Source organism: Oncorhynchus mykiss, chromosome 21 (genome assembly GCF_013265735.2).
Source record: "Oncorhynchus mykiss isolate Arlee chromosome 21, USDA_OmykA_1.1, whole genome shotgun sequence".
NCBI lineage: Eukaryota > Metazoa > Chordata > Actinopteri > Salmoniformes > Salmonidae > Oncorhynchus > Oncorhynchus mykiss.
This window is the reverse complement of record NC_048585.1, coordinates 55,275,769-55,302,985: the sequence shown is the minus strand read 5'-3', so window position 1 is coordinate 55,302,985 and position 27,217 is coordinate 55,275,769. Positions and strand designations below refer to the sequence as shown.

The 27,217-nt window shown below is 42.6% G+C and overlaps 1 protein-coding gene across 1 annotated transcript; it reads left to right on the top strand.

The window, feature by feature from the left end:
* Nucleotides 1–7,848: 7,848 nt before the first annotated feature.
* cckar (cholecystokinin A receptor) lies at nucleotides 7,849–25,819 on the top strand. Its single transcript, XM_021578282.2, has 5 exons — nucleotides 7,849–8,311; nucleotides 9,506–9,757; nucleotides 23,215–23,476; nucleotides 23,798–23,925; nucleotides 24,208–25,819. The coding sequence occupies exons 1-5, from the start codon at nucleotides 8,185–8,187 to the stop codon at nucleotides 24,831–24,833; spliced, it is 1,395 nt and encodes a 464-aa protein (XP_021433957.2). The 5' UTR covers nucleotides 7,849–8,184; the 3' UTR covers nucleotides 24,834–25,819.
* Nucleotides 25,820–27,217: the final 1,398 nt, after the last annotated feature.

Below are 27,217 nucleotides of genomic sequence, written 5' to 3'. Positions count from 1 at the left end.
AAAAAGATAAACCCCTAGTATCAATATCAGAGACACTGAAAGTGTTGTCTTTTAAAAAGATAAACCCCTAGTATCAATATCAGAGACACTGAAAGTGTTGTCTTTTAAAAAGATAAACCCCTAGTATCAATATCAGAGACACTGAAAGTGTTGTCTTTAAAAAAGATAAACCCCTAGTATCAATATCAGAGACACTGAAAGTGTTGTCTTTAAAAAAGATAAACCCCTAGTATCAATATCAGAGACACTGAAAGTGTTGTCTTTAAAAAAGATAAACCCCTAGTATCAATATCAGAGACACTGAAAGTGTTGTCTTTTAAAAAGATAAACCCCTAGTATCAATATCAGAGACACTGAAAGTGTTGTCTTTTAAAAAGATAAACCCCTAGTATCAATATCAGAGACACTGAAAGTGTTGTCTTTAAAAAAGATAAACCCCTAGTATCAATATCAGAGACACTGAAAGTGTTGTCTTTTAAAAAGATAAACCCCTAGTATCAATATCAGAGACACTGAAAGTGTTGTCTTTTAAAAAGATAAACCCCTAGTATCAATATCAGAGACACTGAAAGTGTTGTCTTTTAAAAAGATAAACCCCTAGTATCAATATCAGAGACACTGAAAGTGTTGTCTTTAAAAAAGATAAACCCCTAGTATCAATATCAGAGACACTGAAAGTGTTGTCTTTTAAAAAGATAAACCCCTAGTATCAATATCAGAGACACTGAAAGTGTTGTCTTTTAAAAAGATAAACCCCTAGTATCAATATCAGAGACACTGAAAGTGTTGTCTTTTAAAAAGATAAACCCCTAGTATCAATATCAGAGACACTGAAAGTGTTGTCTTTAAAAAGATAAACCCCTAGTATCAATATCAGAGACACTGAAAGTGTTGTCTTTAAAAAAGATAAACCCCTAGTATCAATATCAGAGACACTGAAAGTGTTGTCTTTTAAAAAGATAAACCCCTAGTATCAATATCAGAGACACTGAAAGTGTTGTCTTTTAAAAAGATAAACCCCTAGTATCAATATCAGAGACACTGAAAGTGTTGTCTTTTAAAAAGATAAACCCCTAGTATCAATATCAGAGACACTGAAAGTGTTGTCTTTAAAAAGATAAACCCCTAGTATCAATATCAGAGACACTGAAAGTGTTGTCTTTTAAAAAGATAAACCCCTAGTATCAATATCAGAGACACTGAAAGTGTTGTCTTTAAAAAAGATAAACCCCTAGTATCAATATCAGAGACACTGAAAGTGTTGTCTTTTAAAAAGATAAACCCCTAGTATCAATATCAGAGACACTGAAAGTGTTGTCTTTTAAAAAGATAAACCCCTAGTATCAATATCAGAGACACTGAAAGTGTTGTCTTTAAAAAGATAAACCCCTAGTATCAATATCAGAGACACTGAAAGTGTTGTCTTTAAAAAAGATAAACCCCTAGTATCAATATCAGAGACACTGAAAGTGTTGTCTTTTAAAAAAGATAAACCCCTAGTATCAATATCAGAGACACTGAAAGTGTTGTCTTTTAAAAAGATAAACCCCTAGTATCAATATCAGAGACACTGAAAGTGTTGTCTTTTAAAAAGATAAACCCCTAGTATCAATATCAGAGACACTGAAAGTGTTGTCTTTTAAAAAGATAAACCCCTAGTATCAATATCAGAGACACTGAAAGTGTTGTCTTTTAAAAAGATAAACCCCTAGTATCAATATCAGAGACACTGAAAGTGTTGTCTTTTAAAAAGATAAACCCCTAGTATCAATATCAGAGACACTGAAAGTGTTGTCTTTTAAAAAGATAAACCCCTAGTATCAATATCAGAGACACTGAAAGTGTTGTCTTTTAAAAAGATAAACCCCTAGTATCAATATCAGAGACACTGAAAGTGTTGTCTTTTAAAAAGATAAACCCCTAGTATCAATATCAGAGACACTGAAAGTGTTGTCTTTTAAAAAGATAAACCCCTAGTATCAATATCAGAGACACTGAAAGTGTTGTCTTTTAAAAAGATAAACCCCTAGTATCAATATCAGAGACACTGAAAGTGTTGTCTTTTAAAAAGATAAACCCCTAGTATCAATATCAGAGACACTGAAAGTGTTGTCTTTTAAAAAGATAAACCCCTAGTATCAATATCAGAGACACTGAAAGTGTTGTCTTTTAAAAAGATAAACCCCTAGTATCAATATCAGAGACACTGAAAGTGTTGTCTTTTAAAAAGATAAACCCCTAGTATCAATATCAGAGACACTGAAAGTGTTGTCTTTTAAAAAGATAAACCGCAGCAATGAACTGAACATGCATCTTACTGTCCAGACAGACAGGTCCAGATAGACAGGTCCAGACAGACAGGTCCAGACAGACAGGTCCAGATAGACAGGTCCAGACAGACAGGTCCAGACAGACAGGTCCAGACAGACAGGTCCAGATAGACAGGTCCAGACAGGTCCAGATAGACAGGTCCAGACAGACAGGTCCAGACAGGTCCATATCTGATACAGACAGGTCCAGACAGGTCCAGACAGACAGGTCCAGGCAGACAGGTCCAGACAGACAGGTCCAGACAGACAGGTCCAGACAGGTCCATATCTGATACAGACAGGTCCAGACAGACAGGTCCAGACAGACAAGTCCAGACAGGTCCATATCTGATACAGACAGGTCCAGACAGGTCCAGGCAGACAGGTCCAGACAGGTCCATATCTGATACAGACAGGTCCAGACAGACAGGTCCAGACAGACAGGTCCAGACAGACAGAAAGATGAGGAAGACATAACAACAAGATAAAAGCTTGAGGCCTCGTGACGTTGGATTACACTACGGTTGGATTGTTGGTGCCAGTTTGGTGGTCTGGTGTGTGGCTCTTGGCCAAGACGAAAGAGGTGAATCATTTTTACTGGAGTCTGTTTTAAACTATCGTTGGCTGAACATCTCAGGTGATTCCCTCATAAATGTTATACAAACAGCCTTTCCCTGTCTGCTCTCGCTCAATCTCACTCGCTCTGTCTATCTGTGCACATACTAATACATTAAAACATGTACACATGCAACTCCAAAACTGCAACACAAATATAGGTATTGCAACATGATATGCATGACATTCAATCTATGTCCAGCCCATGACAACTAAAATACCCACAAAAACATTTTGTTTTGCATTCGCGTGCTTATCTGATGCTATGAGAAAATTACGAACGTCCTCTTTAGAGATTCTAATTTTATCTCAGGTCTTTGCAAACACTCCTAAATAGAATAAGAAAACAGGTTAGCAAATTCGCTATGTAGATATTTTGACATGTCAACCACTTACTGACTGTAAAAGCAATATTATAGGGACCAAAATAGAGCCTAAATATTGGTATGGTTTTGGTAGCTGTCAAATGTCACAGCAGACAGGAAGGAAAACATCCGGTGGCGCGCACACCTTTCGGTTCTGGAGAGCAGCGACTCACTTTGGCCCGTCTCTCTATTTAAGAGTGTAAATGACTTCCTTTATATCTCTGGATAACGTGCGCAATTGTCCGTGATAATACCGTTCTCTTATCCATTATTTCCAAAGCTCGTTTTATTGTAACTAGGATAGAGCAGTTTGATTTTCAGAATCCATTGGCTATCCGGTGATGGGACTGTCCTGTGCAGAGGCAGCGGTTACTTAGCAACTACACACGTACTATGCATGAAAAGGAAACAAAGACAAACGACATTGATAGCTGCTGTTTATTTTGTTGCCTGGTAATTATTTATTGCAATACCAGCAGTGTTGGGTGCTGTCGACATCCAAAGACGACCCAACTGGAAAAACGCTTGGAGGTAAGGATGACAGCAGGGGTGTACTTATACATCGTATATATATATATTTTACCTTTACAATTATTTACAATAACGCCCTATGGGACTCCCAATCACAGCCGGTTGTGACACAGCCTGGAATCGAACCAGGATCTGTAGTGACGCCTCTAGCACTGAGATGCAGTGCCTTAGACCGCTGCGTTGCTCGGGAGCCCGGAGTGTCTACGGCGATACGGATATCACGTATTATTGATATCTACGTAGTGCATTGATGTGAGTCAAACTGCTGCTCTCTCATTTAGCTATTTGCGCCTTACGGATTGTGGTTGTTGTGGATGGCTGTTCACAAATCTAAATGAGTATTTGAACCCAAGAATGGTTGAATTGAAGAAGTTTAAGCTGCCTATCAATCATTGTTTTTGAAACCAGCGGACAGCCAGTGAAAAATGTGCTCTGACAACAGCTGCATATTGTAGATCCCAGCCTATGGAATAAAAGTGTGGCTTTTATTGCTCAATCTAATTCATGCTGATAAAATAAATAAATCATAGGTCTAATGTACACTCGCACACTTTTAGTAGACTTAAAGGGGCAATCTGTAGTTGCTACATCCATTTATGGACGTATACATTATATATATTAATGTAAAGATATAATTTTATTGATTATTATGTTTAAACTCAGAAAAAAAGAAACTGCCATTTTTCAGGACCCTCTCTTTCAAAGATAATTCGTAAAAATCCAAATAACTTCACAGATCTTCATTGTAAAGGGTTTAAACACTGTTTCCCATGCTTGTTCAATGAAACATAAACAATTAATGAACCTGTGGAAAGGTCATCAAGACACTAACAGCTTACAGACGGAAGGCAATTAAGGTCACAGTTATGAAAACCTAGGACACTAAAGAGGCCTTTCTACTGACTCTGAAAAACACCAAAATAAAAGTGCCCAGGGTCCCTGCTCATCTGTGTGAATGTGCCTTAGGCATGCTGCAAGGAGGCATGAGGACTGCAGATGTGGCCAGGGCAATACATTGCAATGTCCGTACTGTGAGACACCTAGGACAGCGCTACAGAGAAACCGGATGGACAGCTGATCGTCCTCGCAGTGGCAGACCACGTGTAACAAAACCTTCACAGGATCGGTACATCTGAACATCACATCTGCGGGACAGGTACAGGATGGCAACAAAAACTTCCAGAGTTACACCAGGAACGCACAATCCCTCCAACAGTGCTCAGACTGTCCGCAATAGGCTGAGAGAGGCTGGAATGAGGGCTTGTATGTCTGTTGTCTGGTGAGGACCTGCCTTACATCACTGGCAACAAGGGCACAAACCCACCATCGCTGGACCAGACAGGACTGGCAAAAAGTGCTCTTCTCTGACGAGTGCTTTTTCTCCCCAATTTCGTGGTATCCAATTGTTAGTAGTTACTATCTTGTCTCATCGCTACAACTCCCGTACAGGCTCGGGAGAGACAAAGGTCGAAGGTTGGGTTACATTCTAAATGTAATCTGTTCCAGTTACTAGTTACCTGCCCAAAATTATAATCACTAACGTTACTTTTGGATTACAAGAGATTACAGTCCGCATCCAACCCGGAAGCCAGCCGCACCAATGTGTCAGAGGAAACATCGTGCACCTGGGGACCTGGTTAGCGCCCGGCCCGCCACAGGGGTCGCTAGTGCGCGATGAGACAAGGATATACGTACCGGCCAAACCCTCCCCGGACGACGCTAGGCCAATTGTGCGTCTTCAAGTGCAGTCGCAAAAACCATCAGCCGCTATGATGAAACTGGCTCTCATGAGGACCGCCACAGGAAGACCCAGAGTTACCTCTGCTGTAGAGGATAAGTTCATTAGAGTTAATGGCACGTCATATTGCAGCCCAATGCTTCACAGAGTTCAGTAACAGACACATCTCAACATCAACTGTTCAGGGGAGACTGCGTAAATCAGGCCTCCATTGTCAAATTGCTGCAAAGAAACCACTATTAAAGGACACCAATAATAAGAAGAGACTTGCTTGGGCCAAGAAACACGAGCAATGGACATTAGATCGGTGGTAATCTGTTGTTTGGTCTAATGAGTCCAAATTTGAAAATTTTGGTTCCAACCGCACTGTTTTTGTGAGACGCAGAGTAGGTGAACGGATGATCTATGCATGTGTGGTTCCCACCGTGAAGCATGGAGGAGGAGGTGTAATGGTGTGGAGGTGCTTTGCTGGTGACACTGTCGTGATTTATTTAGAATTCAAGGCACACTTAACCAGCATGGCTACCACAACATTCTGCAGCGATACGGTAACGGTTTTCTTCTATCTCCTCCTCTGACGAGGAGGTGTAGCAAGGATCGGACCAACATGCGACGTGTAGATTGCGATCCATGTTTATTAAACTGAAGCAACACGAATCTAAATACAAACACTACAAAACAATAAACGTAACGAAAACCGAAACAGCCTAATACTGGTGCACATAAACACAGAACAAGGACATCAGGAGACCAAGGACATCAGGATACTAAGGACAATCACCCACGAAACACTCAAAGAATATGGCTGCCTAAATATGGTTCCCAATCAGAGACAACGATAAACACCTGCCTCTGATTGAGAACCACTTCAGACAGCCATAGACTTAACTAGAACACCCCACTAAGCTACAATCCCAATACCAACACACCACATACAAAAACCCATGCCACACCCTGGCCTGACCAAATAAATGAAGATAAACACAAAATACTCTGACCAGGGCGTGACAGATACGCCATCCCATCTGGTTTGCGTTTAGTGGGACTATCATTTGTTTTTCAACAGGACAATGACCCAACACACCTCCAGGCTGTGTAAGGGCTATTTGACCAAGGAGAGTGACGGAGTGCTGCATCAGATGACCTGGCCTCCACAATCACCCGACCTCAACCCAATGGAGATGGTGTGGGATGTGTTGGACCGCAGAGTGAAGGACAAGCAAAAAGTGCTCAGCATATGTGGAAACTCCTTCAAGACAGTTGGAAAAACATTCCTCATGAAGCTGGTTGAGAGAATGCCAAGAGTGTGCAAAGCTGTCATTAAGGCAAAGGGTGGCTACTTTGAAGAATCTCTTTTTGTCACACTTTTTAGGTTACTACATATGTGCTATTTCATAGTGTTGATGTCTTCACTATTATTCTACAATGTAGAAAATAGTAAAAATAAAGAAAAACCCTTGAATGAGTAGGTGTGTCCAAACTTTTGACTGGTAGTGTATATACGGTAGGACATGGTATATCTCTATGGATCAGACATTGTTTGGACTCACATGTTCTAGATGATCTATGTTTTGGTGGTGCTGTATCCAACAACATCTCACTACCATAGCATTACTTAGCCTATAAATGGTGGAGTCATTTGAGTAAGCCAAGCTTATAACAACAATGACCTGCTACATGTACCCCATGACTCTGCTGTGACTCATCCACATCCAAAGGTAAGAAATCAGTTTAAACGTTTGTGGGTGTCCATCATATATAGACTATAGGCGACCATGGCTGAGGGTTGAGAAAGACCATTTTGAGTATGATATGCATCTTAGGTCTAACTATAGTTAACGTGATATAATTACTAAGGGGAGATTTTTTAAATGCAGAACATGCATGTGGTGTTAAGGCATGTTGATGGATTGCCATCATCAGGTGAGCCTCTGTCCAGTCCTCTCCTATAACGACTGTTTATTATCTCTCATGTGAACAACCAATTACGGGAGGAAATGGTCTCTGACATCGTTACACCTCGCAGATCCTGCATATAGTCGTTTTTATGTTGTTGTTCAGATAACAAATCTAAAACTATTTTAGTTTTGTTGAAATATTGTCAGTAATACGTTGACTTTTGCAACAGACGGGAAAAATCACAGTAGGAGTGACACAAATGTCCATTTGAAAAGGCTGTTGCACCTTGCATGACCATGGGCTCGAGAGGCGGGGTCTCTTCCAAGAGCAGAGAGTCTCTCTGTCCACAGCTCTTCTACTGTGTTTCTCATATCAACATTGAAGCGCGAGAGGGAGCGCAACAGCCCGCATGCAGCAGACGCTTGACTTCAATCATTTTTGCTCACTGACTCTATTACTTGTCGATTTCTTTGAAAACTGGATCATTATCTTATATCAAACATAAATAGGGTCATGCAAAACTTCTTTGAATCTTCAGTTCGAGGCTCTTTTAAGACTTTTCCCTGGAGAATATGAACATGACATGTGGGAAGTGTGATTTGCTGGCATTATAATGTCAAGTTTGCCATCGTCTTAGACTGCGAAGGATGAACCGAATGGGTTCCTTTACATAGAGCCTATAATATCCATTTATGCACTAGGAAAAAAATAAGATAGAACAACAAAAATGGAACCATTTACATTGCACGATATGCTCATAAACTCAACTAATCTTTATAAGATATTATGTGACTTTGGAATCAAGAATGTCTCAGAGTGTGATGATGAAAGCGAGACCCCTCCGGAACCGAAAGGTAACCAATCCTATTGATAATCATAAATTAAATGAACAAAAAGTCAATGTCTAATTGTAGTATGTTTTAAATCTAAATAAAACATTTTAGTGGAGATATTGATGAAAAGTCACAAAACTGTTTTGTTTTGAGATCATAACATTCCCAGACTGTTTCACACACGTTGGGCCATTTGTTTTTTCATTGTGAAAATGCGTTGTTTCTCAAATAATACATATTTTAAACTGTTAGTCATATTTTGGGATTTTTGCTCAACTGCACATGGGAGAGCGACCCTCTGGACACCCCCAAGCAGGGCCAGTGCGCTTTACACCGGTTGAAGTAGCATGCGTTCTTTCTGCTCCTCTGCTTGGATGGAGTGCCCTAGGACTGAATATCATTTTGTTTTTTTTAATGTAAATTAAGACCAGGTCAACAAGTATTTGCCTATTTGCTTAAGTCAAAATGGTCTGAGTGTTACATTGACGGAAATGATCTCTGAATTCCCATTGCAATTGAGCTGATATGTATAATATAGATCTATAATCTTTAAAATATTAAATAAGGGACAGAACATGTTGAATTTAATGTTGCTAATTCAAGCCCCACATATGCACACACTGTTCCCCTGAGTGATGCGACCAATCAGAACGGACTCCTACTGAATTCCAGCTTGCCTTCATTAATGCTCTAAAATAACCCGGATGAGTGATGCGACCAATCAGAACGGACTCCTACTGAATTCCAGCTTGCCTTCATTAATGCTCTAAAATAACCCGGATGAGTGATGCGACCAATCAGAACGGACTCCTACTGAATTCCAGCTTGCCTTCATTAATGCTCTAAAATAACCCGGATGAGTGATGCGACCAATCAGAACGGACTCCTACTGAATTCCAGCTTGCCTTCATTAATGCTCTAAAATAACCCGGATGAGTAATGCACAACAAAAATATTTTACAATCGAATTAGGATACACTTAAATGAACGTCAACCTCTTCACACAAGGGCTATGTCATTGAAAACAGACAGACTTAATGGATTGATTATTTGAAAGTAATGATAATGATCGTGATGATAATAATGACCGTAACAATTTCGGGATGATAATGATGTTGATTATTATTAAGATAAAGGATGTTTATGATAATAATAATGACGATAAAGACAATTATCACAACAATAATGCTGACCATTTGTCTCTCCTCTGTATAGATTTGAATCAGACGGTACGTATCTTCCTCTATAGCCTCATCTTCCTGGTCAGCGTGCTGGGTAACAGCCTGATCATCGCCGTGCTGGTGAGAAACCGCCGCATGCGCACCGTCACCAACCTGTTCCTGCTCTCCCTGGCCGCCAGCGACCTGATGCTCTGCCTCTTCTGCATGCCCTTCACCCTCATCCCCAACCTCATGAGGGACTTTGTGTTTGGCTCGGGCATCTGCAAGGTGGCCATGTACTTCATGGGTGAGTTTACTGTACACAGGTCACGACCCTGGTGCCGATATGGTCCCTGAGAAACAAAGTCGTGGCCATGTACTTCATGGGTGAGTTTACTGTACACAGGTCACGACCCTGGTGCCGATATGGTCCCTGAGAAACAAAGTCGTGGCCATGTACTTCATGGGTGAGTTTACTGTACACAGGTCACGACCCTGGTGCCGATATGGTCCCTGAGAAACAAATTCGTGGCCATGTACTTCATGGGTGAGTTTACTGTACACAGATCACGACCCTGGTGCCGATATGGTCCCTGAGAAACAAAGTCGTGGCCATGTACTTCATGGGTGAGTTTACTGTACACAGGTCACGACCCTGGTGCCGATATGGTCCCTGAGAAACAAAGTCGTGGCCATGTACTTCATTGGTGAGTCCTGTGGAAGCACTGTACGTACACAGGTTCTGACCTGGGCCCGTATTCACAAAGCGTCTCATAGTTGGAGTGCTGATCTAGGATCTGTCCATATAATCTAATTCATTATACACTGCTCAAAAAAATAAAGGGAACACTTAAACAACACAATGTAACTCCAAGTCAATCACACTTCTGTGAAATCAAACCGTCCACTTAGAAAGCAACACTGATTGACAATAAATTCCACATGCTGTTGTGCAAATGGAATAGACAACAGGTGGAAATTATAGGCAATTAGCAAGACACCCCCAATAAAGGAGTGGTTCTGCAGGTGGTGACCACAGACCGCTTCTCAGTTCCTATGCTTCCTGGCTGATGTTTTGGTCACTTTTGAATGCTGGCGGTGCTTTCACTCTAGTGGTAGCATGAGACGGAGTCTACAACCCACACAAGTGGCTCAGGTAGTGCAGCTCATCCAGGATGGCACATCAATGCGAGATGTGGCAAGAAGGTTTGCTGTGTCTGTCAGCGTAGTGTCCAGAGCATGGAGGCGCTACCAGGAGACAGGCCAGTACATCAGGAGACGTGGAGGAGGCCGTAGGAGGGCAACAACCCAGCAGTAGGACCGCTACCTCCGCCTTTGTGCAAGGAGGAGCAGAAGGAGCACTGCCAGAGCCCTGCAAAATGACCTCCAGCAGGCCACATATGTGCATGTGTCTGCTCAAACGGTCAGAAACAGACTCCATGAGGGTGGTATGAGGGCCCGACGTCCACAGGTGGGGGTTGTGCTTACAGCCCAACACCGTGCAGGACGTTTGGCATTTGCCAGAGAACACCAAGATTGGCAAATTTGCCACTGGCACCCTGTGCTCTTCACAGATGAAAGCAGGTTCACACTGAGCACATGTGACAGATGTGACAGTCTGGAGATGCCGTGGAGAACATTCTGCTGCCTGCAACATCCTCCAGCATGACCGGTTTGGCGGTGGGTCAGTCATGGTGTGGGGTGGCATTTCTTTGTGCTCGCCAGAGGTAGCCTGACTGACATTAGGTACCGAGATGAGATCCATAGACCATATGCTGGTGCGGTTGGCCCTGGGTTCCTCCTCATGCAAGACAATGCTAGACCTCATGTGGCTCGAGTGTGTCAGCAGTTCCTGCAAGAGGAAGGCATTGATGCTATGGACTGGCCCTCCCGTTCCCCAGACCTGAATCCAATTGAGCACATCTGGGACATTATGTCTCGCTCCATCCACCAACGCCACGTTACACCACAGACTGTCCAGGAGTTGGCGGATGCTTTAGTCCAGGTCTGGGAGGAGATCCCTCAGGAGACCATCCGCCACCTCATCAGGAGCATGCCCAGGCGTTGTAGGGAGGTCATACAGGCACGTGGAGGCCACACACACTACTGAGCCTCATTTTGACTTGTTTTAAGGACATTACCTCAAAGTTGGATCAGCCTGTAGTGTGGTTTTCCACTTTAATTTTGAGTGTGACTCCAAATCCAGACCTCCATGGGTTGATCAATTTGATTTCCATTGATGATTTTTGTGTGATTTTGTTGTCCGCACATTCAACTATGTAAAGAAAAAAGTATTTAATAAGAATATTTCATTCATTCAGATCTAGGATGTGTTATTTTAGTGTTCCCTTCATTTGTTTGAGCAGTGTATAATCTGAGATGCTTTGTGGATATGGGCCCTGGTTACATATTCACAAACTGTAATGGGTTTGTTTGTTGGGATTTGTGTGGTACTGCAATACAAGGTGCTCCAGCTTCTGCAAGTGTTGCATAGTTAAGGTATTGTATTGCACACAATCAGTAGGGTCAGATGTTTTTTAATTTGACCTTTATTTAACAAGGTCAGTTAAGAACAAATTCTTATTTATAATAATGGCCTACCGGGGGAACAGTGGGTTAACTGCCTTGTTCAGGGGCATAACAACAGATTCTTACCTTGTCAGCTCGGGTATTCGATCCAGCAACCTTTCGGTTACTGGCCCAACATGCTAACCACTGGGCAACTTGCTGCCCCATGCGTGGTCTGACCTTATTATTGTCTTCTACACCGATGCCACTCACTTCAAGGGGTCAGGTAAGGGAAGAGAGTACAGTAGGTTCTGTCCACATAGGAAGATTCCTTCCAGTTCCAACCACTCACTGGGGGCGATTAAATTGGCCTGATGATAGAAAATCAATAGAGAAGCAAATCCCAGAAGCCATTAAAGCCTCAATTGTGTCTCTGACCTGGTGCCTGGTGTGAAGAGACACCAAATAAAGCAATCTGATGGCTATTAGCCGTGGCTGCGTTCCCACATCGCCTCTCCTCCACTGGGGCTATTAGCCGTGGCTGCGTTCCCACATCGCCTCTCCTCCACTGGGGCTATTAGCCGTGGCCGCGTTCCCACATCGCCTCTCCTCCACTGGGACTGTAAATGTACTGGCACGTCTCCTGATTTAAGGAGCCATTTACCAGTGGTGTAAAAAGTACCCAGCTGTCATACTTGAGTAAAAGTAAAAGTGAATACTACTTGAGTAAAAGTCTAAAAGTATTTGGTTTTAAATATACTTAAGTATCAAAAGTAAATGTAATTGCTAAAATATACTTAAGTATCAAAATTATTTCAAATTCGTTATATTAAGCAAACCAGACTACAACGATTTCTTGGTATCTTAATGTACGGATAGCCCTGTGGCACACTCAACACTTAGACATAATTTAAAAACAAAGCATGTGTGTTTAGTGAGTCCACCAGATCAGAGGCAGTAGGGATGACCAGGCATGTTCTCTGTTTAGTGAGTCCACCAGATCAGAGGCAGTAGGGATGACCAGGGATGTTCTCTGTTTAGTGAGTCCACCAGATCAGAGGCAGTAGGGATGACCAGGCATGTTCTCTGTTTAGTGAGTCCACCAGATCAGAGGCAGTAGGGATGACCAGGGATGTTCTCTGTTTAGTGAGTCCACCAGATCAGAGGCAGTAGGGATGACCAGGTATGTTCTCTGTTTAGTGAGTCCACCAGATCAGAGGCAGTAGGGATGACCAGGTATGTTCTCTGTTTAGTGAGTCCACCAGATCAGAGGCAGTAGGGATGACCAGGTATGTTCTCTGTTTAGTGAGTCCACCAGATCGGAGGCAGTAGGGATGACCAGGTATGTTCTCTGTTTAGTGAGTCCACCAGATCGGAGGCAGTAGGGATGACCAGGTATGTTCTCTGTTTAGTGAGTCCACCAGATCAGAGGCAGTAGGGATGACCAGGTATGTTCTCTGTTTAGTGAGTCCACCAGATCGGAGGCAGTAGGGATGACCAGGTATGTTCTCTGTTTAGTGAGTCCACCAGATCAGAGGCAGCAGGGATGACCAGGTATGTTCTCTGTTTAGTGAGTCCACCAGATCAGAGGCAGAAGATATGACCAGGTTTGTTCTCTGTTTAGTGAGTCCACCAGATCAGAGGCAGTAGGGATGACCAGGTATGTTCTCTGTTTAGTGAGTCCACCAGATCAGAGGCAGTAGGGATGATCAGGTATGTTCTCTGTTTAGTGAGTCCACCAGATCAGAGGCAGTAGGGATGACCAGGTATGTTCTCTGTTTAGTGAGTCCACCAGATCAGAGGCAGTAGGGATGACCAGGTATATTCTATGTTTAGTGAGTCCACCAGATCGGAGGCAGTAGGGATGATCAGGTATGTTCTCTGTTTAGTGAGTCCACCAGATCAGAGGCAGTAGGGATGACCAGGTATGTTCTCTGTTTAGTGAGTCCACCAGATTAGAGGCAGTAGGGATGACCAGGGATGTTCTCTGTTTAGTGAGTCCTCCAGATCAGAGGCAGTAGAGATGACCAGGGATGTTCTCTGTTTAGTGAGTCCTCCAGATCAGAGACAGTAGGGATGACCAGGGATGTTCTCTGTTTAGTGAGTCCACCAGATCAGAGGCAGTAGGGATGACCAGTTATGTTCTCTGTTTAATGAGTCCACCAGATCAGAGGCAGTAGGGATGACCAGGGATGTTCTCTGTTTAGTGAGTCCACCAGATCAGAGGCAGCAGGGATGACCAGGTATGTTCTCTGTTTAGTGAGTCCACCAGATCAGAGGCAGTAGGGGAGACCAGGTATGTTCTCTGTTTAGTGAGTACTCCAGATCAGAGGCAGCAGGGATGACCAGGTATGTTCTCTGTTTAGTGAGTCCACCAGATCAGAGGCAGTAGGGATGACCAGGGATGTTCTCTGTTTAGTGAGTCTGCCAGATCAGAGGCAGTAGGGATGACCAGGTTTGTTCTCTGTTTAGTGAGTCCACCAGATCAGAGGCAGTAGGGATGACCAGGTATGTTCTCTGTTTAGTGAGTCCACCAGATCAGAGGCAGTAGGGATGATCAGGTATGTTCTCTGTTTAGTGAGTCCACCAGATCAGAGGCAGTAGGGATGACCAGGTATGTTCTCTGTTTAGTGAGTCCACCAGATCAGAGGCAGTAGGGATGACCATGTATATTCTATGTTTAGTGAGTCCACCAGATCGGAGGCAGTAGGGATGACCAGGTATGTTCTCTGTTTAGTGAGTCCACCAGATCAGAGGCAGCAGGGATGACCAGGTATGTTCTCTGTTTAGTGAGTCCACCAGATCAGAGGCAGTAGGGATGACCAGGGATGTTCTCCGTTTAGTGAGTCCACCAGATTAGAGGCAGTAGGGATGACCAGGGATGTTCTCTGTTTAGTGAGTCCTCCAGATCAGAGGCAGTAGAGATGACCAGGGATGTTCTCTGTTTAGTGAGTCCTCCAGATCAGAGACAGTAGGGATGACCAGGGATGTTCTCTGTTTAGTGAGTCCACCAGATCAGAGGCAGTAGGGATGACCAGTTATGTTCTCTGTTTAGTGAGTCCACCAGATCAGAGGCAGTAGGGATGACCAGGGATGTTCTCTGTTTAGTGAGTCCACCAGATCAGAGGCAGCAGGGATGACCAGGTATGTTCTCTGTTTAGTGAGTCCACCAGATCAGAGGCAGTAGGGGAGACCAGGTATGTTCTCTGTTTAGTGAGTACTCCAGATCAGAGGCAGCAGGGATGACCAGGTATGTTCTCTGTTTAGTGAGTCCACCAGATCAGAGGCAGTAGGGATGACCAGGGATGTTCTCTGTTTAGTGAGTCTGCCAGATAAGAGGCAGTAGAGATGACATGGGATGTTCTCTGTTTAGTGAGTCCACCAGATCAGAGGCAGTAGAGATGACCAGGTATGTTCTCTGTTTAGTGAGTCCTCCAGATCAGAGGCAGTAGGGATGACCAGGGATGTTCTCTGTTTAGTGAGTCTGCCAGATAAGAGGCAGTAGAGATGACATGCGATGTTCTCTGTTTAGTGAGTCCACCAGATCAGAGGCAGTAGGGATGACCAGGTATGTTCTCTTGATAAGTGCGTAACTGGACCATTTTCCTGTCCTGCTAAGCATTTAAAATGTAACAAGTACTTTTGGGTCACTGAAAATGCATGGAGTAAAAAGTGCATTATTTTCTTTAGAAATGTAGAGTGAAGTAAAAGTAAAAGTTGTCAAAAATATAAATAGTCAAGTAAATTACAGATTCCCCCCCAAAAATGACTTAAGTTGAACTTGAAAATATTTTGACTTAAGTACATTACATCACTGCCATTTACTCTGAGCTGAAAGGTCCAGGTCAGAAGAGAAGAAGAGAGAAGAAGAGAGAAGAAGAGAGAAGAGAAGAAGAGAGAAGAAGAGAGAAGAAGAGAGAAGAGAAGAAGAGAGAAGAAGAGAGAAGAAAAGAGAAGAGAGAAGAAGAGAGAAGAAGAGAGAAGAGAAGAAGAGAGAAGAAGAGAGAAGAAAAGAGAAGAAGATGAGAAAGAAGAACAGGGTACAAAAGGGATCTGTTGTTGTTCACAAGTGTCTCAATGACTTGAAACTCTCAGCCACAGATATATCAACGTCTACGTAGTTGAGGATCCATTCTCTACATTCTTTACAGTCGAGGCTGTACCGTTCTCATGCTTCGTAACCTGTTCAAACACATTCTATTGATATTTGTTATGTCTGGATACAGGTCCTGGATACAGCATAGCTGAAATTTCAAGTGCCCTTGTAGTTCAAATCCTTTTCAGCCATATTTCCTCACTGGATATAGCATGGATATATATCCCCTGGATATGTCATGGATATATATCCCCTGGATATGGCATGGATATATATCCCCTGGATATGACATGGATATATATCCCCTGGATATGTCCTCTGGATATGGCATGGATATATATCCCCTGGATATGACATGGATATATATCCCCTGGATATGTCCCCTGGATATGACATGGATATATATCCCCTGGATATGACATGTATATATATCCCCTGGATATGACATGGATATATATCCCCTGGATATGTCCCCTGGATATGACATGGATATATATCCCCTGGATATGACATGGATATATATCCCCTGGATATGACATGGATATATATCCCCTGGATATGGCATGGATATATATCCCCTGGATATGACATGGATATATATCCCCTGGATATGACATGGATATATATCCCCTGGAAATGACATGGATATATATCCCCTGGAAATGACATGGATATATATCCCCTGGATATGACATGGATATATATCCCCTGGATATGACATGGATATATATCCCCTGGATATGTCCCCTGGATATGACATGGATATATATCCCCTGGATATGTCCCCTGGATATGACATGGATATATATCCCCTGGATATGGCATGGATATATATCCCCTGGATATGACATGGATATATATCCCCTGGATATGACATGGATATATATCCCCTGGATATGTCCCCTGGATATGACATGGATATATATCCCCTGGATATGACATGGATATATATCCCCTGGATATGACATGGATATATCCCCTGGATATGACATGGATATATATCCCCTGGATATGACATGGATATATATCCCCTGGATATGACATGGATATATATCCCCTGGATATAGCATGGAGAAGTCCCCTGGATATGACATGGATATATATCCCCTGGATATGGCATGGATATATATCCCCTGGATATGACATGGATATATATCCCCTGGATATGTCCCCTGGATATGGCATGGATATATGTCCCCTGGATATAGCATGGAGATGTCCCCTGGATATGACATGGATATATATCCCCTGGATATGACATGGATATATATCCCCTGGATATGACATGGATATATATCCCCTGGATATGACATGGATATATATCCCCTGGATATGACATGGATATATATCCCCTGGATATGGCACGGATATATATCCCCTGGATATATCCCCAGGATATAGCATGGATATATATCCCCTGGATATGACATGGATATATATCCCCTGGATATGACATGGATATATATCCCCTGGATATGACATGGATATATATCCCCTGGATATGGCATGGATATATATCCCCTGGATATGACATGGATATATATCCCCTGGATATGACATGGATATATATCCCCTGGATATGTCCCCTGGATATAGCATGGATATATATCCCCTGGATATGACATGGATATATATCCCCTGGATATGACATGGATATATATCCCCTGGATATGACATGGATATATATCCCCTGGATATGACATGGATATATATCCCCTGGATATGACATGGATATATATCCCCTGGATATGACATGGATATATATCCCCTGGATATGTCCCCTGGATATAGCATGGATATATATCCCCTGGATATGTCATGGATATATATTCCTGGATATGTCCCCTGGATATAGCATGGAGATGTCCCCTGGATATGACATGGATATATATCCCCTGGATATGTCCCCTGGATATGACATGGATATATATCCCCTGGATATGACATGGATATATATCCCCTGGATATAGCATGGATATATCCCCTGGATATGGCATGGATATATCCCCTGGATATGACATGGATATATATCCCCTGGATATGACATGGATATATATCCCCTGGATATGACATGGATATATATCCCCTGGATATGTCCCCTGGATATGTCCCCTGGATATAGCATGGATATATCCCCTGGATATGACATGGATATATATCCCCTGGATATGGCATGGATATATCCCCTGGATATGACATGGATATATATCCCCTGGATATGACATGGATATATATCCCCTGGATATGACATGGATATATATCCCCTGGATATGACATGGATATATATCCCCTGGATATGACATGGATATATATCCCCTGGATATGACATGGATATATATCCCCTGGATATGTCCCCTGGATATGACATGGATATATATCCCCTGGATATGACATGGATATATATCCCCTGGATATATCCCCTGGATATGGCATGGATATATATCCCCTGGATATGACATGGATATATATCCCCTGGATTTGACATGGATATATATCCCCTGGATATGACATGGATATATATCCCCTGGATATGGCATGGATATATCCCCTGGATATGACATGGATATATATCCCCTGGATATGACATGGATATATATCCCCTGGATATGACATGGATATATATCCCCTGGATATGACATGGATATATATCCCCTGGATATGGCATGGATATATATCCCCTGGATATGACATGGATATATCCCCTGGATATGACATGGATATATATCCCCTGGATATGACATGGATTTATATCCCCTGGATATGACATGGATATATATCCCCTGGATATGACATGGATATATATCCCCTGGATATGACATGGATATATATCCCCTGGATATGACATGGATATATATCCCCTGGATATGTCCCCTGGATATGACATGGATATATATCCCCTGGATATGACATGTATATATATCCCCTGGATATGTCCCCTGGATATGGCATGGATATATATCCCCTGGATATGACATGGATATATATCCCCTGGATATGACATGGATATATATCCCCTGGATATGACATGGATATATATCCCCTGGATATGGCATAGATATATATCCCCTAGATATGACATGGATATATATCCCCTGGATTTGACATGGATATATATCCCCTGGATATGTCCCCTGGATATGGCATGGATATATATCTCCTGGATATGACATGGATATATATCCCCTGGATATGTCCCCTGGATATGGCATGGATATATATCCCCTGGATATGACATGGATATATATCCCCTGGATATGACATGGATATATATCCCCTGTATATGTCCCCTGGATATGACATGGATATATATCCCCTGGATATGACATGGATATATATCCCCTGGATATGACATGGATATATATCCCCTGGATATGACATGGATATATATCCCCTGGATATGACATGGATATATATCCCCTGGATATGACATGGATATATATCCCCTGGATATGTCCCCTGGATATAGCATGGATATATCCCCTGGATATGACATGGATATATATCCCCTGGATATGACATGGATATATATCCCCTGGATATGACATGGATATATATCCCCTGGATATGACATGGATATATATCCCCTGGATATGGCATGGATATATATCCCCTGGATATGACATGGATATATCCCCTGGATATGACATGGATATATATCCCCTGGATATGACATGGATATATATCCCCTGGATATGACATGGATATATATCCCCTGGATATGACATGGATATATATCCCCTGGATATGGCATGGATATATATCCCCTGGATATGACATGGATATATCCCCTGGATATGACATGGATATATATCCCCTGGATATGACATGGATTTATATCCCCTGGATATGACATGGATATATATCCCCTGGATATGACATGGATATATATCCCCTGGATATGTCCCCTGGATATGACATGGATATATATCCCCTGGATATGACATGTATATATATCCCCTGGATATGTCCCCTGGATATGGCATGGATATATATCCCCTGGATATGACATGGATATATATCCCCTGGATATGACATGGATATATATCCCCTGGATATGACATGGATATATATCCCCTGGATATGACATGGATATATATCCCCTGGATATGACATGGATATCTATCCCCTGGATATGTCCCCTGGATATGACATGGATATATATCCCCTGGATATGACATGTATATATATCCCCTGGATATGTCCCCTGGATATGGCATGGATATATATCCCCTGGATATGACATGGATATATATCCCCTGGATATGACATGGATATATATCCCCTGGATATGACATGGATATATATCCCCTGGATATGACATGGATATATATCCCCTGGATATGGCATGGATATATATCCCCTGGATATGACATGGATATATATCCCCTGGATATGACATGGATATATATCCCCTGGATATGGCATGGATATATATCCCCTAGATATGACATGGATATATATCCCCTGGATATGACATGGATATATATCCCCTGGATATGTCCCCTGGATATGGCATGGATATATATCTCCTGGATATGACATGGATATATATCCCCTGGATATGTCCCCTGGATATGGCATGGATATATATCCCCTGGATATGACATGGATATATATCCCCTGGATATGACATGGATATATATCCCCTGTATATGTCCCCTGGATATGACATGGATATATATCCCCTGGATATGACATGGATATATATCCCCTGGATATGACATGGATATATATCCCCTGGATATGACATGGATATATATCCCCTGGATATGACATGGATATATATCCCCTGGATATGGCATGGATATATATCCCCTGGATATGGCATGGATATATATCCCCTGGATATGACATGGATATATATCCCCTGGATATGACATGGATATATATCCCCTGGATATGTCATGGATATATATCCCCTGGATATGACATGGATATATATCCCCTGGATATGACATGGATATATATCCCCTGGATATGACATGGATATATATCCCCTGGATATGTCATGGATATATATCCCCTGGATATGACATGGATATATATCCCCTGGATATGACATGGATATATATCCCCTGGATATGACATGGATATATATCCCCTGGATATGGCATGGATATATATCCCCTGGATATGGCATGGATATATATCCCCTGGATATGACATGGATATATATCCCCTGGATATGACATGGATATATATCCCCTGGATATGTCATGGATATATATCCCCTGGATATGACATGGATATATATCCCCTGGATATGACATGGATATATATCCCCTGGATATGACATGGATATATATCCCCTGGATATGACATGGATATATATCCCCTGGATATGACATGGATATCTATCCCCTGGATATGTCCCCTGGATATGACATGGATATATATCCCCTGGATATGACATGTATATATATCCCCTGGATATGTCCCCTGGATATGGCATGGATATATATCCCCTGGATATGACATGGATATATATCCCCTGGATATGACATGGATATATATCCCCTGGATATGACATGGATATATATCCCCTGGATATGACATGGATATATATCCCCTGGATATGGCATGGATATATATCCCCTGGATATGACATGGATATATATCCCCTGGATATGACATGGATATATATCCCCTGGATATGGCATGGATATATATCCCCTAGATATGACATGGATATATATCCCCTGGATATGACATGGATATATATCCCCTGGATATGTCCCCTGGATATGGCATGGATATATATCTCCTGGATATGACATGGATATATATCCCCTGGATATGTCCCCTGGATATGGCATGGATATATATCCCCTGGATATGACATGGATATATATCCCCTGGATATGACATGGATATATATCCCCTGTATATGTCCCCTGGATATGACATGGATATATATCCCCTGGATATGACATGGATATATATCCCCTGGATATGACATGGATATATATCCCCTGGATATGACATGGATATATATCCCCTGGATATGACATGGATATATATCCCCTGGATATGGCATGGATATATATCCCCTGGATATGGCATGGATATATATCCCCTGGATATGACATGGATATATATCCCCTGGATATGACATGGATATATATCCCCTGGATATGTCATGGATATATATCCCCTGGATATGACATGGATATATATCCCCTGGATATGACATGGATATATATCCCCTGGATATGACATGGATATATATCCCCTGGATATGACATGGATATATATCCCCTGGATATGACATGGATATATATCCCCTGGATATGGCATGGATACATATCCCCTGGATATGACATGGATATATATCCCCTGGATATGACATGGATATATATCCCCTAGATATGTCCCCTGGATATAGCATGGATATATCCCCTGGATATGACATGGATATATATCCCCTGGATATGACATGGATATATATCCCCTGGATATGACATGGATATATATCCCCTGGATACATCCTATCTACATGCATTTCTTTCAGCTGGGTTACGGTTGTATTATTCATTGTCTTTGGGAAATGTTCCATCGTGGTGTTTCTTTGTAGTCAGATAGTTCACAGCCTCCCTGATCAGTTTGTTCTTGACTTGGGTCCGTGCGGTGAGATCCCGGCCATGTCAGTAGCTATGATTACCTCATCTGTCACGGGGTGTAACCAAGGTAACGTGCATGTATTTATAGGTGCCGTTGTTTGTTGTTTTGTGAGTTTTGTAACATCCACCGGTTAACGGATGGGGTTGTTGATCATCCACAAGTGCTGGAACTTACCTCTGTCCCTAAACGCTCGTAAAGTACAAAGTGACTAGCCGTGAACGTGTAAGGCCAGCTATTCCAAGTATTACAGTAGACAGTGCCAATCCCACCTGCTGTGTGTACAGTATTACATTAGCCATTGTACAAGGTTTAAAAGGGACAATCTGCGATTGCTATCTTCATTTTTGGACTTTTAAATGAATGATATTTAAAAAAATGTAACTTATAAATGCCTAATGAGCTTGGTTTAATCACAGACGTACAAAATCACATATGCTAGTGTAGCCTACAGTCTTGTCTGTTATCAATCTATTCATCAGATTGTATACTCAGTCCTGTGGTACAAAACTGTGGACCGCTAACCGTCGTCATCTCTCCAGGGATCTCGGTGAGCGTCTCCACCTTCAACCTGGTGGCCATTTCCCTGGAGCGCTACAGTGCCATCTGCAACCCCCTGACCTCCCGGACCTGGCAAACCAAGTCCCACGCTGCCAAGGTCATCTCTGCCACCTGGGTGGTGAGCTTCCTGTTCATGCTGCCCTACCCCATCTCCAGTACCCTGGTGCCCTTCACCCGGGTCAACAACAGCACGGGCAACATGTGCCGCCTGGTATGGCCCAGTGATGTCATCCAGCAGTCCTGGTGAGAGGATAGATAGTTTCATTTTGGTAGACGGGTGCCATCACAAAGAGGGGTTTCAACTGCTAGGTGATTTTCACTGTAAATAATGGAACGGTCTGTGCAAAAGATGAAATGGGCTATTCATGTCTATTAATTTAAGGGGGAAGTATCAAATTCACTGATTTGTTGGTCTGTTAGATGATAGATACTTAACAATGATGAGGTAGATCATCACTGAGCTCAGAGATCAGTTCTTGGTCAGGTCAAATCACTTTGATGCATGCTGAATGGGCACTTGCTTTCGACCAACCCGGTGACACCATCGAGCCTTCTTCCTTACAGGTATGTGTCCCTGCTGCTGCTGCTCTTCCTGGTTCCTGGGATCATGATGATGACAGCCTATGGCCTCATCTCCCTGGAGCTCTACAGGGGCATCAAGTTTGAGATGGCCAACAGGAAGTCCAGCAGAGGTACGTATACAAAACCTCAACCGACCTCTTGAAAATGTCCAGCTCTGGCGATTATTATCATGCCATATCAATTTGGTGGCATCCTTATTGGTCATTGTTTACCATTGGCTAATCTTTGGTAAATCTAATTTGCACAGGATCAGTCATTATTCATGTCTTATTTTTCTGATCTATCACAGAGATGATTAGATCCCCTTCTATCACCTATCATTTTTATTTAGAGAAAACATCTTTAGTTTAAGTTAATTTTGTATTCACATCTGATGTTATGATCTGTCACAGAGAGAGAGTGCAGCACCGGCAGCATCAAACCCGGCGACAACGACGGCTGCTACCTTCAGCCCGCCAAGAAGAAGGGCGAGCTTGCCCACCTCCAGAGCCCTCCCTCGACCCCTAGCCCTAACGTGACCGTCAACAGCAGAGACAACGTGGACAGCAACAAGTCCAAGCTGAGCCGTGTGTGCAGCAACAGCTCCACCTGCAACCTGATGGCTAAGAAGCGCGTGATTCGCATGCTCCTGGTCATCGTCTGTCTCTTCTTCCTATGCTGGACGCCCGTGTTCGCCGTTAACGCCTGGCGGGCCTTCGACCGCCGTTCTGCCGACAAGCTCCTCTCGGGGGCGCCGATATCCTTCATCCACCTGTTGTCGTACACCTCCGCCTGTGTCAACCCCATTATATACTGTTTCATGAATAAGCGTTTCCGCCAAGGGATTCTGTCCACCTTCACCTGCTGTAGCAGCCCCAAGGCCGGTGGAGTCGGGAGGGGGGCTGGGAGTAGGATGGGGACGGGGAGAGGGGGAGGAAGAGGAGGGATGAGGAGCAGAGAGGAGAATGGGCACACGCCGCAGAGTGGTAATAACACGCATTTCACATACAGTAGTATCCGTGGCTCCGCCCAGGCTTAGCTTCCTTTCTCCATCATTGACCAATCAGAATGAGTAAGTGGTCATGCAGCACCCCCTCCCCCCCTCCCCTCACACACACACACACTGTACATTGAGCTTTCGGTCTCTGATGAGGTCATGCATGCCTGCTTTCAACTTTTAAAGTCACCATACTTGTGAAAGTGGACATCTCAGACAATAGGTTGATGATATACTTGGTGTCATTACAATGAAAGGACAATCAAACGATGGCATGTTGACTACATGAAATGGAGAAATGGGATAATCAGCCAAGGTTTTCAACAAGGAGAAGGTTATGCATTTAAATAAGTATCGGTAAACAAACTACATGGACTGAGGAACGGTGGCACGTGATATAAAACTCTTTATGAGGTACAGGAACCTACATGCTTCTTTGATAGGGACCGTGAGAAAACATGGCTAGTTTATGTCTTACAGCCATGAGGTTAACATCCAATGCTGTTCCTCCACACAGACATTCACCTCAAACACCCATGATGTGTACAATCGTCAACGGTGTCTCTTCAAGTAAACCCCTCCTCCTCTCCTGAATCACCCACGGGGAAAAGCAGCACCCTAGTTGTCTTGGTTTGACGTTGACCAGATGATCCCAGAGGAACGTCCAAGCAGCTTTTTCAGAGCCATGTAAGATCTCCATGAGCATGGTGAACAGATGAACCCTGGCTGACCCTTGTGTGTGTGTGTGTTTTCTCCCCTCTCTGCATAATATTCTCTCTGTACACATTCTTGTCAGGGACTTGAAAGGCACAAGCCACAGCCCAATGACGACACCACGTTCCCCAAGACATTAATAACTTCCCATACCTCGGACTCCTTTTTACAGGCAGTGTGACACACAAATATGCCCATACGTGTAAATAATTGTTACCATAATTGTTACCATCCCTGGCCTTGTCATGCTCTGAAACGCATTCCTAGCCTTGTAGCATAGTGTCATCCTCGTGGGCGCACAACAAAAAAAAAAAACTGTGTTTTCTTGTCCTTGACTCAGTCATCTTTTATCGTTGTACCTAGTGTACTATTTATTGTAAGTGACACGACTGTGGCCTTATCGTGGTGTGGGACTCTGTGCACCTGTCTGTCCCACTACTTCAAAAGGACCTTTCCCAGCATTACCTGTCAAGCATATCACACCTGGTCTCTGTTGACTTGGGTTGTTAAATACACTGCAGCACAAATGTAGCAAATGGTGTTGTTTTCTCCTCTTTGTTGTATTGTATCGTCATGTCACTGTTAATTAGAGGATTTTTAGTGTTGCTCTCGAAGGGAAATTGTTCTGTAAAGTGCATGGGATGCATTACCAAAAAAAAAAAGTAAATTAAATATTAAAAGTCTGTAGTGTTGTATGAGAATGTCAGAATGCATTTCTGCTCTGCTATGCTACTTGCTGGTGTCTGTGGGGGGGGGGGGGGGGGGGGGGGGGGAAGCATAAACACACCACGTCATTTCAATGTGGAGAATTGGGTAATATGTTTAATAGATACGTTGGGTCAATGAGATTCCTATATTCAACCCACTCAAAAAGACAACACATTGTTGAATTCCCAAACTTTTGGCTATCACTATGCTAAAAGCACCATCTAAAAGCACAACCAAATTCAAATTCAAATGAATGTCTGATTTTTGGTATAGTTGTCACATAAATGTGTTTTCACTGCGCTTTCAACCACAACAAAGTTCAAACGGGAATACCAATGTCGGACGTTTTGTTGATTTATAAAAATCAACTTGAAGCACAGTGATAACGCCTTATCTAACAGCACAACCAAGTGACCTGGATTGCAGTTGAGATTACGTTATACTACATGGTGCAAATAATGAATGGCGTTTGAGATTCTGTGCTGGCTATAGCAATTGTGACGTTGTCCACAGACCTGTGACCCTGAACCTGCAGGCTTTCTGATTACATCAGATGTTTAAATGTTACAGTTACCGGCCACTGATGCGTTACTCATTTCACGGTTGAATAAATTCTGTTACATTAGTTTGTAAGATAACCTTAACATTAGGCTGTTTACAGTATAGCAAAAGTGATATTGAATTACGTTTGGTTGTCAACGCAACCAAATATCAACATTTGAAGGAGATGCATCCATGTTTGCTACTGAGTCTTGATTTAATTAGAGTTTGTCTACAAATTAATAATGAACATGTTGGATTCACGACTCCATTTGGACCAAAAATCTAACTTAAAGACCAGGACCAAATCAAATACACTTTAAAAGGCACATTAAATACAGTTTTGATTTGATAAAAGTCTTTGAAGGAGTAGTCCACTATTTTACAACTTGATTTTAAATGGTTCCTCACCCTGAAAGGAGTCTGTGGCCCAAGAGAAACAGTAATCCATGGATCAGCTCGTT